Source organism: Misgurnus anguillicaudatus, chromosome 18 (genome assembly GCF_027580225.2).
Source record: "Misgurnus anguillicaudatus chromosome 18, ASM2758022v2, whole genome shotgun sequence".
Lineage (NCBI taxonomy): Eukaryota > Metazoa > Chordata > Actinopteri > Cypriniformes > Cobitidae > Misgurnus > Misgurnus anguillicaudatus.
Genome location: NC_073354.2, coordinates 24,839,433 through 24,855,113, shown reverse-complemented (window position 1 = coordinate 24,855,113; position 15,681 = coordinate 24,839,433). Strand labels below are relative to the sequence as shown.

Below are 15,681 nucleotides of genomic sequence, written 5' to 3'. Positions count from 1 at the left end.
GTCACGTTTTATTTTGTGTCACCATACTTACTCATGTCACTACTCATGTAACGGTCTTTAAATAGAAAAAAGTGTTTGGAATAAGTGTTTGGTGGCTTCTAAATTCATCCCTGTTTGGATCCTAAGGAATGAATGGGGCTAGGCTAAATGCTAACACATTCAACAACGCGCTGTACAAAGATTAAGTGCATGCATTGAAAAAAGATAAGTAAGTATTAATTGGTCTAAGTTGAGGTAACAACGTTATAAAATATAGAAAAACGGTGGTGTTTTCCTTTAATATTTCCTTTTAAAAATCTATATCGATCGACCACTAATTGTATATTTATCTATTTTTAGTGGCCTGTATTTGAGCCAACATCTAATGTCCTGTAATAAAAAGAGCTGATTCATGTGTATTCTTGATGGTTAATACCCTCAGCATCAGAATTTGCCCACCGATAGTGCCTAATTTTAAGGCATACAGCAGCATGAGCTATGCAGTGTGTATGATGATGGGTGTAAATGCGCCCATGGTATTCATAAAAATGTTATAATCAGCATTTCCTCTTCCTGTTTAGTCTCAAAGGCGCGGATTCTTCAGGATGCCCAGTTTTCGACTATTCCCCAGGCGTAACAACGAACAGGTGAGTCATTTTATTTCTAGCTTGATGTTCTGTTGGGCCTGTGAGACGGCAAATAAAAAGCTGATGCTCGGTTTCAATCTGCTAAGGACTCTGAATGAAAAGTGTAATGCTTAATTGGAACGTGCGCGTTTTCACTCAGGACGGCGTGTTCAGAATGAGTTTGTCTCCTGATGGCACCGTTCTGGCTGTGATCCACTTCTCTGGGAGTATCAGTCTCTGGGATGTACCATCATTCAAACTGAGAGGCAGCTGGAAACAAGAGGAACAAGTAAGAAAATCATTGTGTGCTCACAGAGATTTAAAGGTAAAGAAAGTAATTTCTTAATAGCGTGCCAATACAATATTCCAAAAATAGTTTTTAATTAATGAGTATCTCACTATTGAGAGATATGGCAGACAACTCGCTGAGGGTGGAAACTTTGCTAATGCAGGACAGTGGCAGTGGGCGGGGCTTTATCAGTGTGATGTCACATTAACAAGATAATCAAAACAGCATGTCTAATGAGACTGCTATGGTTTAATTGCGTTTAAAAAAAAGGAGTGGGTGGAATTTTTTCATTGTGGGGTGGTTGTGTTCACACACTGCCAACACACATTTATGTCAAAGCACTTTGTAAAAGTGGATTTTGCATAATAGATGTCCTGTAAGCTTGCTAGCTCGCCTTGAATGTGTTTGTTTGATAGTAAGAGTTGTTTGAAATACTTATTATGTCTTTTTTTTAAGCTAAATATCCATAAGCAGAGCTGCACTGCAAAAAATTACTTTCTTACTTAGTACAGGCTTCCAACGGTTATTGGAATTTCTGGAATATCATGGAATTTTAAAATTTGTTTAGTCAGGGACTTTTTTGATTGCTTAAAATTTTCGTGTCAATTTATCAAAATGTAATCCGCTTGTTAACTTGTGATGTGAGGAATACCATTTCCCGGTCCAGGCCTCCACTGGCTACAATTTAAACATTTATTGACACAGTTTATTCATTTCACGCATTTAAGCTGCATCTTTATTAACTCAAGGTGTATACTACATTATCCAGGCTCACGGCATCCTGGACATATTTCATTAAAATTCAGCTTTTTAGGCAGCGAAAGTCAGGGAAAAGTCTGCAATGCAAAAAATGACTTTCTTACTTAGCATTTTTGTCTTGTTTTCAGTAAAAATATAAAAAAAATTCTTAAATTAAGATGCATATTCTTAATAAGTTTAATTTTTAGACAAAAATATAAACTAAGTAAATTAGTGCTTAAAACAAGCAAAAAAGTCTGCCAGTAGAATAAGAAAAAATTCTTGAAATAAGTTTAATTTTTCAAAATCACTTAAATTTGATCAAATTTCAAATATCAAATTTTGGTCAAAAATATCAAATCTTCGTCAAAAACTAGAATTTTTTTCTTGGGTCGTTTTGCACATCAAGAGAAAGCATCTTAATTTAAGAATTTTTAGATATTTTTACTGAAAACAAGACAAAAATACTAAGATTTTTTTGTATTTTTGTATTGTGTTCAGTACAATATCTAAAAATTCTTAAATTAAGATGCAATTTCTTGATGAGCAAAATGGCCTCAAAAAATAAGTCTAGTTTTTAGACAAAAAAAATAAAAATAAATCAAGTGATCAAAAAATATACAATTTAAGTAAATTTGTGCTTAAAACAAGCAAAATAAAATCTACCAATGGGGTAAGAAAAAAATCTTGAACTTTTTTTCTTAAAAACTTATTTTAAGAAATTTATTTCTTAAAATAATATATTTAAATAATAATATATTTAGCTTTTTAAGCACAAATTTACTTAAATTGTATATTTTTTGTCTACAAATCAGACTTTTTTTTCTTAGGTCATTTTGCTCATCAAGAAAGTACATCTTGATTTAAGAATCTTTAGATACTGAAAACAAGACAAAAATACTAAGTAAGAAAGTCATTTTTTGCAGTGTGTATAGTCCATTATCATTGGAGTTATATCTGTAAAATGAAGTACTTATTACTTCTGGGCACGCACGAATTTAGATGACAGAATTTGGCGAGAACACTGTGTGATTGAAGCTGGAATGGAAAAGGTATTTTAATGTAAAAAATTACACACTTCAGCTTTAATATCTCTTGCATTGGCACAGTTAGAAACTATCACATTTTTTCACAATATGTCACAGGATTATGTGTTTGTCTGTGTGTTTGCCTTTTTGCCTCATATGCCAGACAAATGTTCAGATTCCAGATGTCACGCTGTTCTGCATCACTGATTTGCCCACCGTTTGTGTTTAAAAAAAAAAAACATCCCAAGTTATCATGTTTCACACTTTCTGACTCTGTCTCTCTCTCTTTCATTTAGCCGGGATTTGACGAGATCAACCCGGAGTGGAAGACTTCGCTGGAGAAAAGGAAGAAAATAAGAGGTAGCCCGACCTTTAACCTCAGACGTTGGTCCACTTACTTGCCGCTATTAATTATATAGCGAGTCCAGACACGATTGGAAAGAAGGAGAAGAATGCTTTAATAAAACCCTGTGTGTTGTGTCTTCCTGTAGAGGCGTTAAATTCACACGCTGACATTTTGATTGTGGGTTTAGATCACGCGTTTTCATAAAGCTTGTCTGTTTGCTTCGGTTCCGACTTTCTTCTCTATTTCCTCTTTAAAAGGATGTTTCTGAATCGTATGTCACGTTTAGCCATGGGACGGTGATTTTGAAATGAATGAACGTCTGTGAAATGTTTTATTTATGATATTAAGATCTCTGCTGTGCTGCTCTTTCTCTCTCTATCTCAGATAAGGAGCAGTATCAATCTCTGCTAGATGTTAGCTGGTGGAGTGAGACGGCGCTGATTTTGGCTCGATGTTCGGGGGCCCTCACTGTGTCCTCTGTGCGGACCCTTAAAAACCTGCTAGGCAAATCCTGCGAGTGGTTTGAACCCTCACTGCGAGTCACCTCTGCCCATGACGGGGGCTTCCTCAGTCTGGAGGTGTGTGTTTGCACAACTATGAAATATATATATGGGTTTAATACAGTACATCCATCTCTAGGTTCAAACCCATGGCGCCGCAAATGCAATGCTCTGTCTGTCTGTTCCTGGGTTCAAACTCATGGCAACCTTAAAGGATTACTCAATTTTCTTAAAAAAAATCCAGATCATTTACTCACCACCATGTCATCCAAAAATGTTAATGTCTTTCTTTGTTCAGTCGAGAAGAAATTATGTTTTTTCATTCCAGGATTTTTCCCATTTTAATGGACTTTAATGGACCCCAACACTTAACAGTTTTAATGCAGTTTAAAATTGCAGTTTCAAAGGACTCTAAACGATCCCAAACGAGGGATAAGGGTCTTATCTAGCGAAACGATTTTCATTTTTGACAAGAAAAATAAAAAATATGCACTTTTAAACCACAACATCTCATCTATCTCCGGTTCTGTGATGCGCCAGCGCGACCTCACATTATTGCGTAATGCCGTGGAAAGGTCACGTGTTACATATATGAAACGCACATTTGCGGACCATTTTAAACAATAAACTGACACAACGACATGAATTAGTATCATTCGACATAAAACAACGTCTGAACGGTCCTCTTTCTTCACACTTGTAAACACTGGGGCGTAGTTTCGCATACGTCATCTGTGACCTCTTGACGTGGTGACGTATTGCGTGAGGTCACGCTGTCGCGTCACAGGACAGGAGATAGACGAGAAGTTGTGGTTTAAAAGTGCATATTTTTAATTTTTCTTGCCAAAAACTACAATCGTTTTGCTAGATAAGACCCTTATACCTCATTTGAGAACATTTAGAGTCCTTTGAAACTGCAATTTTAAACTGCATTAAAACTGTTACGTGTTGGGGTCCATTAAAATGAGAAAAATTCTGGAATGTTTTCCTCAAAAAACATAATTTCTTCTCGACTGAACAAAGAAAGACATCAACATTTTGGATGAGATGGTGGTGAGTAAATTATCTGGATTTTTTTAAGAAAATTGACTAATCCTTTAATGCAGTGCTCGTGTCTGTCTGTCTGTCTGTCTCCATCTATCCCTGCGTCCGAACCCATGGTGCCGCTAATGCAATGCTCTGTCTGTCTGAAAAATATCAAAACAGTATCTTTTATTTGTAGCCACTGATGAATTACTCTTGTAAATATAATCCTGTCATTCACATACTCACTTTATCTGTTGGCTATTATCATAAAAGTGCTTTACAGATTCTCAGATAAGATAAAAGCTCATTGTTTTTTGGCACTTTTCCACCGTTGTTCAAGAGAAATGTGGACCTGGAGGGAAGTAAAGAGGGATGAATAAAGGGAGTGAGAAGAGAAGAGAGTGAGAGATGTGGCTTTTTATTCTGGCTGTATGTTCGGTTGACGGTTTGCTCCCTCCATAGGGAAATGCAGCACACAGCTGTGGTGTGGAGTGTGTGAAGTTTATTTGATAGATTTTTCTGTGTGTGTGATAATGAGATAGCGCGACAGGTATTGCCAGGAAGGATAATATGTGATGTGTTTGCGCGCTGTGGAAACAGCAAAGACTGTCTGACAGTCCTCCAAGTCAATAATCAAACAATCATGAACTTGCTTTTCCACCATAGTCTAAACATGTCTACCTTGACTTTTGATTGTTCATCTTCAGCCATTCTTCTCACTTTACCTTCAACAAATAAGTTAGAAAGAGCCATCCAGCTTAGCATTCCTTTTCATGTCAATGATGAAACGCACGAATGAGTGAGCAGTTTAAATGTCTCATCTTTGTTAATGGGCGCTCAGTACTGCAGACAGGTTTTGTGGATCGGTGCCGAAAAAGTCCTGTGACTAATTACACCGGAGCTGCAGGAAAATGACATCATGACTGTGCTGATGGTTGATGGCAGCAAAAGAACAGACAGTGCCCTTCCCTAGACTGATTTGTGATGCGAGTGCAAGCAGTCCGAGAAAAATATGCATTTGACACTTTATAAGAACCCCTTTAAAAATATAAACACTAATACAAACACCTGCTGCTTTTTGTATACACAGATACATATTTAAAGGGACACTCCATTTTTATATGCTCATTTTCCAGCTCCCCTAGAGTTAAACATTTGATTTTTACAGTTTTGGAATCCATTTAGCTGATCTCCGGGTCTCGCGGTACCACTTTTAGCATAGCTTAGCATAATCCATTGAATCCGACCAGACCATTAGCATCGCGCAAAAAAAATATCCAAAGAGCTTCGATATTTTTCCTATTTAAAACTTGACTCGACGGAAAATTAAAAGTTGAAAGTAAGCAAGGGGACTATTTTCGGGCAATGCATAATATCACTACGCCTGCTGCAGCCATGTTACAGCAGCAAAGTCCTTGATTATTACGCCAGAATGAGAGTATAGTTCCTAGACATATCGGCCTAGAAAATCGCAACTTTTAGGGTGCGTCTCATTTCTCTGTCTTTGCCCTTACCCCTCCCATCTCAGTTTTGCTCGTTCGTGTGATGCGAAGTGGCGTCTCAATTCTAAGTTTGATCTAGGGCCAAGGCGTAGGGATACATAGCCCTTGAAACGAAGTGTGATAAGAACCACACTTGAAAGAGAGGGGTAAACGTTAACGGAGGAATTTCTCAGGAGAGCCGGCATCAAGATTTTTATGGCTGAATGTCGAACTGTCAAGAAGTCGCACAAATGAAAGTAACGTTATTTTCATCAGTTTAATTGATATTATATTATGACACTCATGTTTTATGATACTTTTAATAAAATGTTCAAGCGGTTTCAATTGTAACATTTTTGTTTTGAATTGCTAGTTAAGCCGCTAACTAGCAACTAAGTTATGCGCTATTTTTGAGCTCAGCTCAGGCAATCGATACCACAACCTGAGACGATGGCATCTTCTTTGTTTATGTCAACGCTTGTCTGTTGACGTAGCAGCCAGTTAGCGGAAAGGGAAGGTGACGCAAACGGTAATCGAGTGTTGTCTCAATTTTTAGAGGAACGATCTTTCGTACCCCTTCCCCTTCACTCGGTTTCGAGGGGCAAGGGGAAGACCAAGACAAAGGGGAAGGGGTAAGACAGAGAAATGAGATTACCCTTAATTTTCCGTCGCACCTAGAAAAAAAGATTATGTGTGCATCACTCTCTATTTGAGCACTCTTGCTGTGCGGCTACATTCAAAATAACGTATTTGCTAGTGCACAAGATGCAAAATGTGAATCCTTCCTAATGCATTTTTGTTGATTTTTTTATTCAAACAGTATTTGAAGGATACCCACTAATACCATCATGGACCTCATGTTATAAAAATATTATATTATGAATGATTTTCAACTCATTTGTTGCGTTTAAGAAATACATTTTGTTTAAAGAAGGAACGTCATTTGAAAAAGATGCTAAATTTTCTTTCTGTTTTCAGTGTGAGGTAAAGTTGGCCACTAAACGTTCTCGTCTGGAGAGCAGCGAGACTGTTGAGGGGGATGATGGGGAGGAAGACTCCGACTCTGATGAAGAGTCCTCAGCGAAGGCACGCTATTTCGGCTACGTCAAGCAGGGCCTGTACTACGTGACGGAGATGGAACGTTTCGCCCCTCCCAGAAAACGACCTCGTACCGTTATTAAGAACTACCGGCTTGTCAGCCTGAGATCCACCACACCAGAAGAGCTCTACCAGAGGAAGGTGGGTTACAACAACCTCATTGTCTCTTAGTCATGAATGAAAACTGGTAAGATGAAAGTAGGAGGAAACAGGATAAAGTCATTTAAAGAATTTTTTTTCCAGATAGATTCACGTTTGTGATCTGTTAGTAACAAACCATAATAACCTGTGTGTTTATGTTGCCAGATTGATAATGAGGAGTATGGAGAGGCTCTGTCTCTGGCTCAAGCGTACGGTCTGGATTCGGATCTTGTTTATCAGAGACAGTGGAGAAAATCAACAGTCAGCATTGCGTCCATTCAGGACTACCTGGTAAGATTCTGCAACCGCAGCGTTTGTCATCCGTAGCCACATTTTGAATCATCAGTGATGATTTTCTACGCTAAGCGTGACTGCACTTTTCACTCTGAGAAACGCTTGTAAATGCAAACTGACAAATCATTGTGAAGCCACAAGAGATGACATTCTGACATGCCTGACAGCACTGATTGGCTAATGGCACCACAAGAATAAACACAGTCCCAAGCCCTTCACTGGTGATTATCCTGAACTGTGACATTAAAGCTTACAGAAAATATAAGTCTGTTTCATGCTTTTCATGAAAAATTCAAATAAATAGTCGCTGACAAAGCTTGTGGTGTAATGTACTGAAATGTCTGAATAAATAAAATCATTTCATATTTATAATAAATACACGGCTGCTCGGCAAGGCTATCAAGGGAAATTACGCTTTTGTCCCCCAAACTACAACATCTATCATCATGCTAAACAGGCACACGTGAAATTTTGAGTTTGGCCATGTGAGGTGAAGCGTATCTTTTTGATGCATATGCTTTTTAGCTAGGAATGTAAATAAACCAACATACGCAATGCAAAATTGCAGGTTGCTCGTTCCCAAATGGAGTAAATGCCTCCATAGTGATGTTTTATTTTGTTTGAACATTTACGCTTTTATCCAAAGAGCTGAGCATTTAACATTTTGTCTATTTTGAAGCCAATTTGAACATTATGATGTGCTTCCTGTGAATAAGCGTACAGTACACTACATTCTTTAAAATAAAGTTACCTAAAAGGTTCTTCACAGTGATGCCATAAAAGAACCATTTTTGGTTCTTCTAAGAACCATTAAGTCAAAGGTACTTAATTTTCTAATCTAAAAAATTTACTTTTTTGAAACACAAAGGTTCTTCTGATTTTGAATGTTCTTTATGGAACCATACGGCCAGAAATTGTATTGTCTATGGTATTGTGAAGCACCTTTACTTTTAAAGGAAAACACCACTGTTTTTCAATATTTTACTATGTTCTTATGTCAACTTAGACAAATTAATACACACCTATCTTGTATCAATGCGTGCACTTTTAATTTTTGTACAGCGCTTCGTGAATGTGTTAGCATTTAGCCTAGCCCCATTCATTCGTATGGCTCCAAACAGGAATTAATTTAGAATCCATCAAACACTTACACGTTTTCCCTATTTAAAGACCTATACATGAGTAGTTACACGAGTAAGTATGGTGGAACAAAATAAAACTTTTGTTTGGAGCCATAGGAATGAATGGGGCTAGGCTTAATGCTAACACATTCATGAAGCGCTGTACAAAGATTAAAAGTGCACGCATTGAAAAAAAAGGTATGTATTAATTCATCTAAGTTGAGGTAAAAACATAGTAAAATATTAGAAAACTCTGTTGTTTTCCTTTAAGAGTGTAACCTTACAATACTCTCTGTTTTTCTTCTTAAACAGAGTAAGATAAAGAAGAGATCATGGGTGCTGCACGAATGTGTGGAGAGGGTTCCAGAAAATGTGGACGCTGCCAAAGAGCTTCTGCAGTATGGACTGAAAGGAACCGATCTTGAGGCCTTGATCGCAATTGGTACCGGTGAAGACCGTGGCAGGTGTGTGATGCACATACACTCACAGATTCACACGTTTCCTTTGTCTGCTTTGTGATAACCAAGATGTCACCTCTCCCAGATTCATCCTGCCTGGTGATCTGGATCTAGATGATGCTCCATACGAAGACATTCTGTCCATGGAAGAAGAGATGGAGAAAAGAAAAGAGGTGGAGGCCAAGAGGAGGCAAGAGCTCCTCGAAAAAGTGGATTTTAGCAAGTAAGCTTTTGCATGTACAGAAGTTTCAGTTTTAAGTTAAAATGGTGGGTTTAATTAGGTTGTTTTTGATGATCCTGACACGATTGGACACGTTTTTGGAGCGAGTGGGTGGCAGGGACGACCGCCAGAGGCGTCTTTCTGTCTGTGTATGAGTAATGCATTGATGACTTAAAGAGGATGAATTTAAAGACTTAATGCTTCTGAAAGGGTTTTTCCGAGTTAAACATCTTCAACATACGATGCTGTCAGCATTATAATGTAGCACTGCTGCTAAAAATACCAGAATTTATCAGTATAGAAAATAAATAAATAAACTAGTCAACCTCAGTAATCAACAATTACGCCTGTTAGATGGCTCTCTAGGAATATTTCTCCTAAATAATAGGAATGCACCCAAATTTCTGTGATTTATTAACCCCCTGGAGTCCTTTAATGATAGATGTACACTCCCCTAAAGGATTATTAGGAACACCCGTTTAATTTCTCATTAATGCTATTATCTAATCAACCAATCACATGGCAGTTGCTTCAATGCATTTAGGGGTGTGGTCCTGGTTAAGACAATCTCCTGAACTCCAAACTGAATGACAGAATGGGAAAGAAAGGTGATTAAAGCAATTTTGAGCATGGCATGGTTGTTGGTGCCAGACGGGCCGTCTGAGTATTTCACAATCTGTTCAGTTAATGGGATTTTTACCCACAACCATTCTTAGGGTTTACAAAGAATTGTGTGAAAAGGGAAAAACATCCAGTATGTGGCAGTGCTGTGAGCGAAAATGCCTTGTTGATGCTAGAGGTCAGAGGAGAATGGGCCGACTGATTCAAGCTGTTAGAAGAGCAACTTTGACTGAAATAACCGCTCGTTACAACCAAAGTATGCAGCAAAGCATTTGTAAAGCCACAACACGCACAACCTTGAAGCATTTGTAAAGCCACAACACGCACAACCTTGAAGCGGCTACAACCTTGATGGGCTACAACAACAGAAGACCCCACCGGGTACCACTCATCTCCACTACAAATAGGAAAAAGAGGCTACAATTTGCACAAGCTCACCAAAATTGGACAGTTGAAGACTGGAAAATGTTGCCTGAACTGATGAGTCTCGATTTCTGTTGAGACATTCAGATGGTAGAGTCAGAATTTGGCGTAAACAGAATGAGAACATGGATCCATCATGCCTTGTTACCACTGTGCAGGCTGCTGGTGGTGGTGTAATGGTGTGGGGGATGTTTTCTTGGCACACTTAAGTGCCAATTGGGCATCATTTAAATGCCACGGCCTACCTGAGCATTGTTTCTGACCATGTCCATCCCTTTATGACCACCGTGTACCCATCATCTGATGGCTACTTCCAGCAGGATAATGCACCATGTCACAAAGCTCGAATAATTTCAAATTGGATTCTTGAACATGACAATGAGTTCACTGTACTAAAATGGCCCCCACAGTCACCAGATCTCACCCAATAGAGCATCTTTGGGATGTGGTGGGATGGGAGAGTCGTGCCCTGGATGTGCATCCCACAAATCCCCATCATCTGCAAGATGCTATCTTATCAATATGGGCCAACATTTCTAAAGAATGCTTTTAACACCTTGTTGAATCAATGCCACGTAGAATTAAGGCAGTTCTGAAGGCGACTGGGGGTCAACCAAGTATTAGTATGGTGTTCCTAATAATCCTTTAGGTGAGTTTATGTGCTTTTTGGAGCTTCCCTATGTAAGAAGGTAATATGAACCCATTTTTTATATAAAATTATTTGTTTGCGTTCAGCTGAAGAAACAAATAGACATGTGGGATGGCATAAGGATGAGTAAATTATGAGAGAATTTCCATATCGGGGTGAACGATTCCTTTAAGCTCATTCGGAAGTCAGATTGAGAGATAGAGATCTTACAGCGAGCACAGATGGGACGGAAGAGAAAAAGACGGAAAGGGATAACGAGAAGCGAGAGGTGGAGAGTGAAACTTAAAGCCGTTTATAGATTTATTTCTAATCTGCATAGGTAATTTATGCCCCTGTTGTGTTTTGCCCGTGAGGGCCTAATGAAAGATCCCTCCGTGAGAGCAAATTATGAACACACACACGGTAAGAAGATTGTGTGGGTGAGGGGTGTAGACGAAAAGAAAAGATTGGCCGGCATTAGCTGTAAACACTGGACTAATCAAAACACACTTGTTTACACACCGACAGAATTGCCTAATTTTTCATCGCACAATGTCGCTAAACACATAAGCAGTCGCTCTCCATGCATATTAGATGGAACTGTATCTAATTTACACTTAATTACTGTAAGTTTCCGGCAGTGGTCCGACAGCAAAGCAACGGTTTGCGTGCCTGCTCCTTCAGGCTGTTTGTTTGTATGCAGGCGGTAGATGTAATGCGCGTGATTATGCGTCTTTGCGGGCGTCTGTCTATGTGTATAATGCATGATGTCGTCTTTACTTCATCTGATGTGATTGAGCAAGAGACATCTAGGAATGAGAGAGAGAGAGAGAGAGAGAGAGAGAGACTAATGGTGTGTACTGCAATTTCTCCTGACGGTTGACTGTGCTAATGCGGTGGCAAAAAAGACAATCATCATTCTGTTAATTTCTTTTTAACTGCATCGCCATTATAACAACGTGGCAGTATCGATCAGACTGTTGGGTTTACCTAAAGGGGTGTGTGTGTGTGTGTGTGTGTGTGTGTGCGCATTTATGTGTAATATCGGGCTCAGTGAGCTGCTTTCTGTTTTTACCATCACAGCAACACTGCATATTTTGATAGTGATTCGTCTTAACAATGTCTACCTGTCACTCAGGCTTCATTCTCACATAGATATTCTCACGAATGGAAATTACAGCAGCACCTACAATTTATTCAGCTGCAACCATTTAACACATTTAGTACATTATCTTTATTATTTCTTATTTATAGCTCAGTGAATTATATAGCTCAATGGTAGAGCATTGCATTAGTGCAAAACGTCTTTGGTTCAAACCCAGGCAACACATAGGGGAATGCGGGGCACAACCTAACGCTTTTTGGTTTTGGCTCAATCATTCAAAAAATATTTGAGTTTGATTTATTATATTTTTACACAAGCAACACACACATCTCTGCTACAAATCAACATTTGAAGTTTGTTTCTATTGCTTGCCATTCTTAGACAATTACACCAAACGTGACAGAAGTGCAAACGTTACAACTTACCCCATATACGTATGGGGTAAGTTGTAACACAGCTTTACAATTAACCCCGCTGGGTCAAAATATATTCAAGCCCACCAAAAAAGTTGCTAAGAGCTGCAGACATATTTCAAAACGATGCTATGTTTTAGTCAGATGACATCACATTGGTTTTTGTATCTTACACACCCAACTCAGAAACAAAAACTCTATGGCAAAATATTATACATTTCCATAAATTTGCGAGAGACCATCTTTTGGCAGTGTGAAAACAATACCTGAAAAAAATACTTCTCAACCATGTGCAACAATGTAAACGGTCCGTGTTATGACTAACACCGTGTTAGTTTGTGCCCCGCGCACCCTGTACTGTTAAAATGTACACTTTGTAATGCATTGTAAGTCACTTGGATATAAGGGTCTGCGAAATGCATATACGTAAATGTATTTATGTTGGAATTGTACTTTGCTGAGCAGTGTGGCTGATATAACATGAATGTAATTACAGTAAACGAGAGACACACCGGTGAGAGACACAAACAGAATAAATGAGAGAAAATTGCTGAAACTAAATAAGCATTTGTCATGCGTAGGGCTGCACAGTGAATCAGAGATTTTAAAATTGATATGTTGACGTGTCCTTTAGCCATTCATTCAGGATTTTTTTTTAATAACAACATCGCTCCCATAATTATTTGTTATGTACATTTGTATTATTTAGTTTTGGATGTTTTAGAATTTCCATGCAGCTGCTTCACAGACAGGTTGTCCGCGCGGTAGTAAAAAATGTAGTAAAAAGAATCTACCAAAATGAAGGCGCTGAAAGGTAGTAAAAGGTAACAAACACAATTTGACTTGGTAGTAATTTTTTTGCGTAATATTTGTGTCTCCATGTTTAACTTCCAGCATAGTCTAAAAATATACACGCTGCTAACAGGACCTGAGTGAGTCGGAGTTGATATCAAATATAGTCACATGATTTGCAGCCTAAGTTTAAGCAGTCTGTGCAGATTGAGCGCACACACTTAACTCGTAGTATTTTCTCATTCGAGGTTACGTCACGTTGCTGTGCGCTTGGTCACAAAAGCGTAACATTTGTACACGTATTTAAGCACCGCAGTTTTAAATTAAGTTATTTTAAGCCGTTGAAACTCAAACAACAGTGCTATGCACGCGCTGTTTCTGTTTGAAAGGAGCGTGCAAGCCGCACATCCGCTTCTCATTGAGCTTGTGAGTATTTTTGCCACTGTATTAGCCGTAAATACATATGCGTCAAAATTCCCGGCTTTTGGAAGTATCCTAATAAACACGACAATTTAGGTCTTAAGAGAAAGTAAACAGCTAAGAAAGAAAACGCATGTGTAACAGTATATTAGATCTGGACTTTGGTCTTAAAGGGGAAGTTACCCAATTTTGTTCTTGTCTGTTACTTGTGTTAATGGTTAACACAGTTAACAGTTAATCAAACGGCATTGAGAAAAAATCTCTCACTGTTTTTAACTAAATCACAGTTTTTTTACCTTTTAATAAGATTTGTACATCAAATTGTACACAAGTTTGATTTGAGTTGCTCGTTTAGAGTTTATATTCATACTGTGTTAGTAGAGCTATGACTGTAAACAGAACAAACCCTGAATTATTTATGTGTACTGAATAATATGAAATACACATTTCTGTAACATTTTACAAAAAGATTGTATTTGTTCCCATTAGTAAATTCATTTACAGTAATTGATGTGAGTTTTTAGGTGCATTAACTAATGTTAACAGTCAAATTTGATTTAACAATTAAAATGCAAAAATTATGATTAATATATAAACTGTGATGCACGCACACACGCACGCACGCACACACACAGAAAATAAGTCTAGTTTTTTGACCAAAAATATCACATTTAATTGATTTTGTGCATAAAACAAGCAAAAAAATCTTTCTTTTACATTTTTCTTAAACACTAAATTCAAGAAAAATTCAAGATAAATTTGCTTTGAAAATTGGTTTAATTACACAGAATTCATGATAAATTTATGTATTTTATAAAATGTCATAAAACTGGGGCCCCCCTGGCACCATCTCGCGGCCCCCCTGGGAGCCCCGGCCCCCAGTTTGAGAACCACTGCTTTATAGTAAGTAGTAAGTGGTGCTTTGCATACCCCCCACACACCCCAAAAAAGGGCTGCTGCTTGATGTCATGCTGGTAGTAAAAAATTTTGTGGAGGTGGTAAAAAAGGCAGTAAAAGGTAGTAAATTCATCTCTATGATTCCTGCATATACCCTGACAGATGTTATAAAACATTTTGAAATGTTTATGTAAAATCTATTAATGAACATAAACAATCACAATTACAGTGCTAATGTACAATACCTTCTCCTATATGTGCAGATTGCATACTAAACTGTGATTGGTCATTTTACTTTTGCTTCAATTTGCATACTTCGTTTTAATTCCTCTAAAAATTGTGATTCTGCAGATCTGTTTTATAGTCAAGCCAACTCTTTACAGCACTGACTGATTTAGTTTTTAATAAAACCAGTAAGTCTGTAACAGGGGCGTCCTAGCATGAAGATATGTGTGCATGTTAGTGAAAAATGTTTGGGTTTTTATTACCCAAAATTATAGGTAAGGTTGACTGGTTTATGTAGATGTTTATTCTAGTTTGCACTGTAAAAACGTTGCACCTTTAAATTCATCCTGTTTATGGCCCCACCTTTACAGCAAAAACATTTTTTTTTAGGGTCACAGTATGTTCATTTAAAAATAATCATGACTTGTTCCTGTAGCTCAGCTGGTAGAGCATTGTGTTGGCAGCGTGAAAAGGTCATGGGTTTGAACTCCAGGGAACACGCATACTGGCAAAATTATATACTTCACTTTGGATAAAAGCATCTGCCAAATGCATACAGTAAAAACATGTCTAGTGACCCCTGCATTATGTTCCTTACTGTTGGGCTCCATCTAGCTGTTTTTATTTTTAAACAAAACAGAAGTCTAATGTAAAGCATGCTCCAAATAGGTTGATCGGGATCAGTTGAAACCAGCAATTATTCAGAGATTCCCTATAACAATAACACCAGGTTTCTGAATGTAGTTTGGCCATCCCTACTGTTTATGCGCAACTTCTTTCAATCTTTTATCATATATCTATTGTGATAACAT

General features: G+C 38.0%; 1 protein-coding gene across 1 annotated transcript in view; it reads left to right on the top strand.

The window, feature by feature from the left end:
- Positions 1-15,681, top strand: part of nbas (NBAS subunit of NRZ tethering complex) — a 243,595-nt gene that overhangs the window by 25,053 nt on the left and 202,861 nt on the right. Inside the window, exons 11-18 of the mRNA XM_055186828.2 lie at positions 561-626; positions 766-894; positions 2,957-3,020; positions 3,391-3,584; positions 6,992-7,252; positions 7,418-7,543; positions 8,980-9,131; positions 9,211-9,348. Coding sequence (XP_055042803.2) covers positions 561-626; positions 766-894; positions 2,957-3,020; positions 3,391-3,584; positions 6,992-7,252; positions 7,418-7,543; positions 8,980-9,131; positions 9,211-9,348 — 1,130 coding nt within the window. The remainder of the gene's footprint in view (positions 1-560; positions 627-765; positions 895-2,956; positions 3,021-3,390; positions 3,585-6,991; positions 7,253-7,417; positions 7,544-8,979; positions 9,132-9,210; positions 9,349-15,681) is intronic.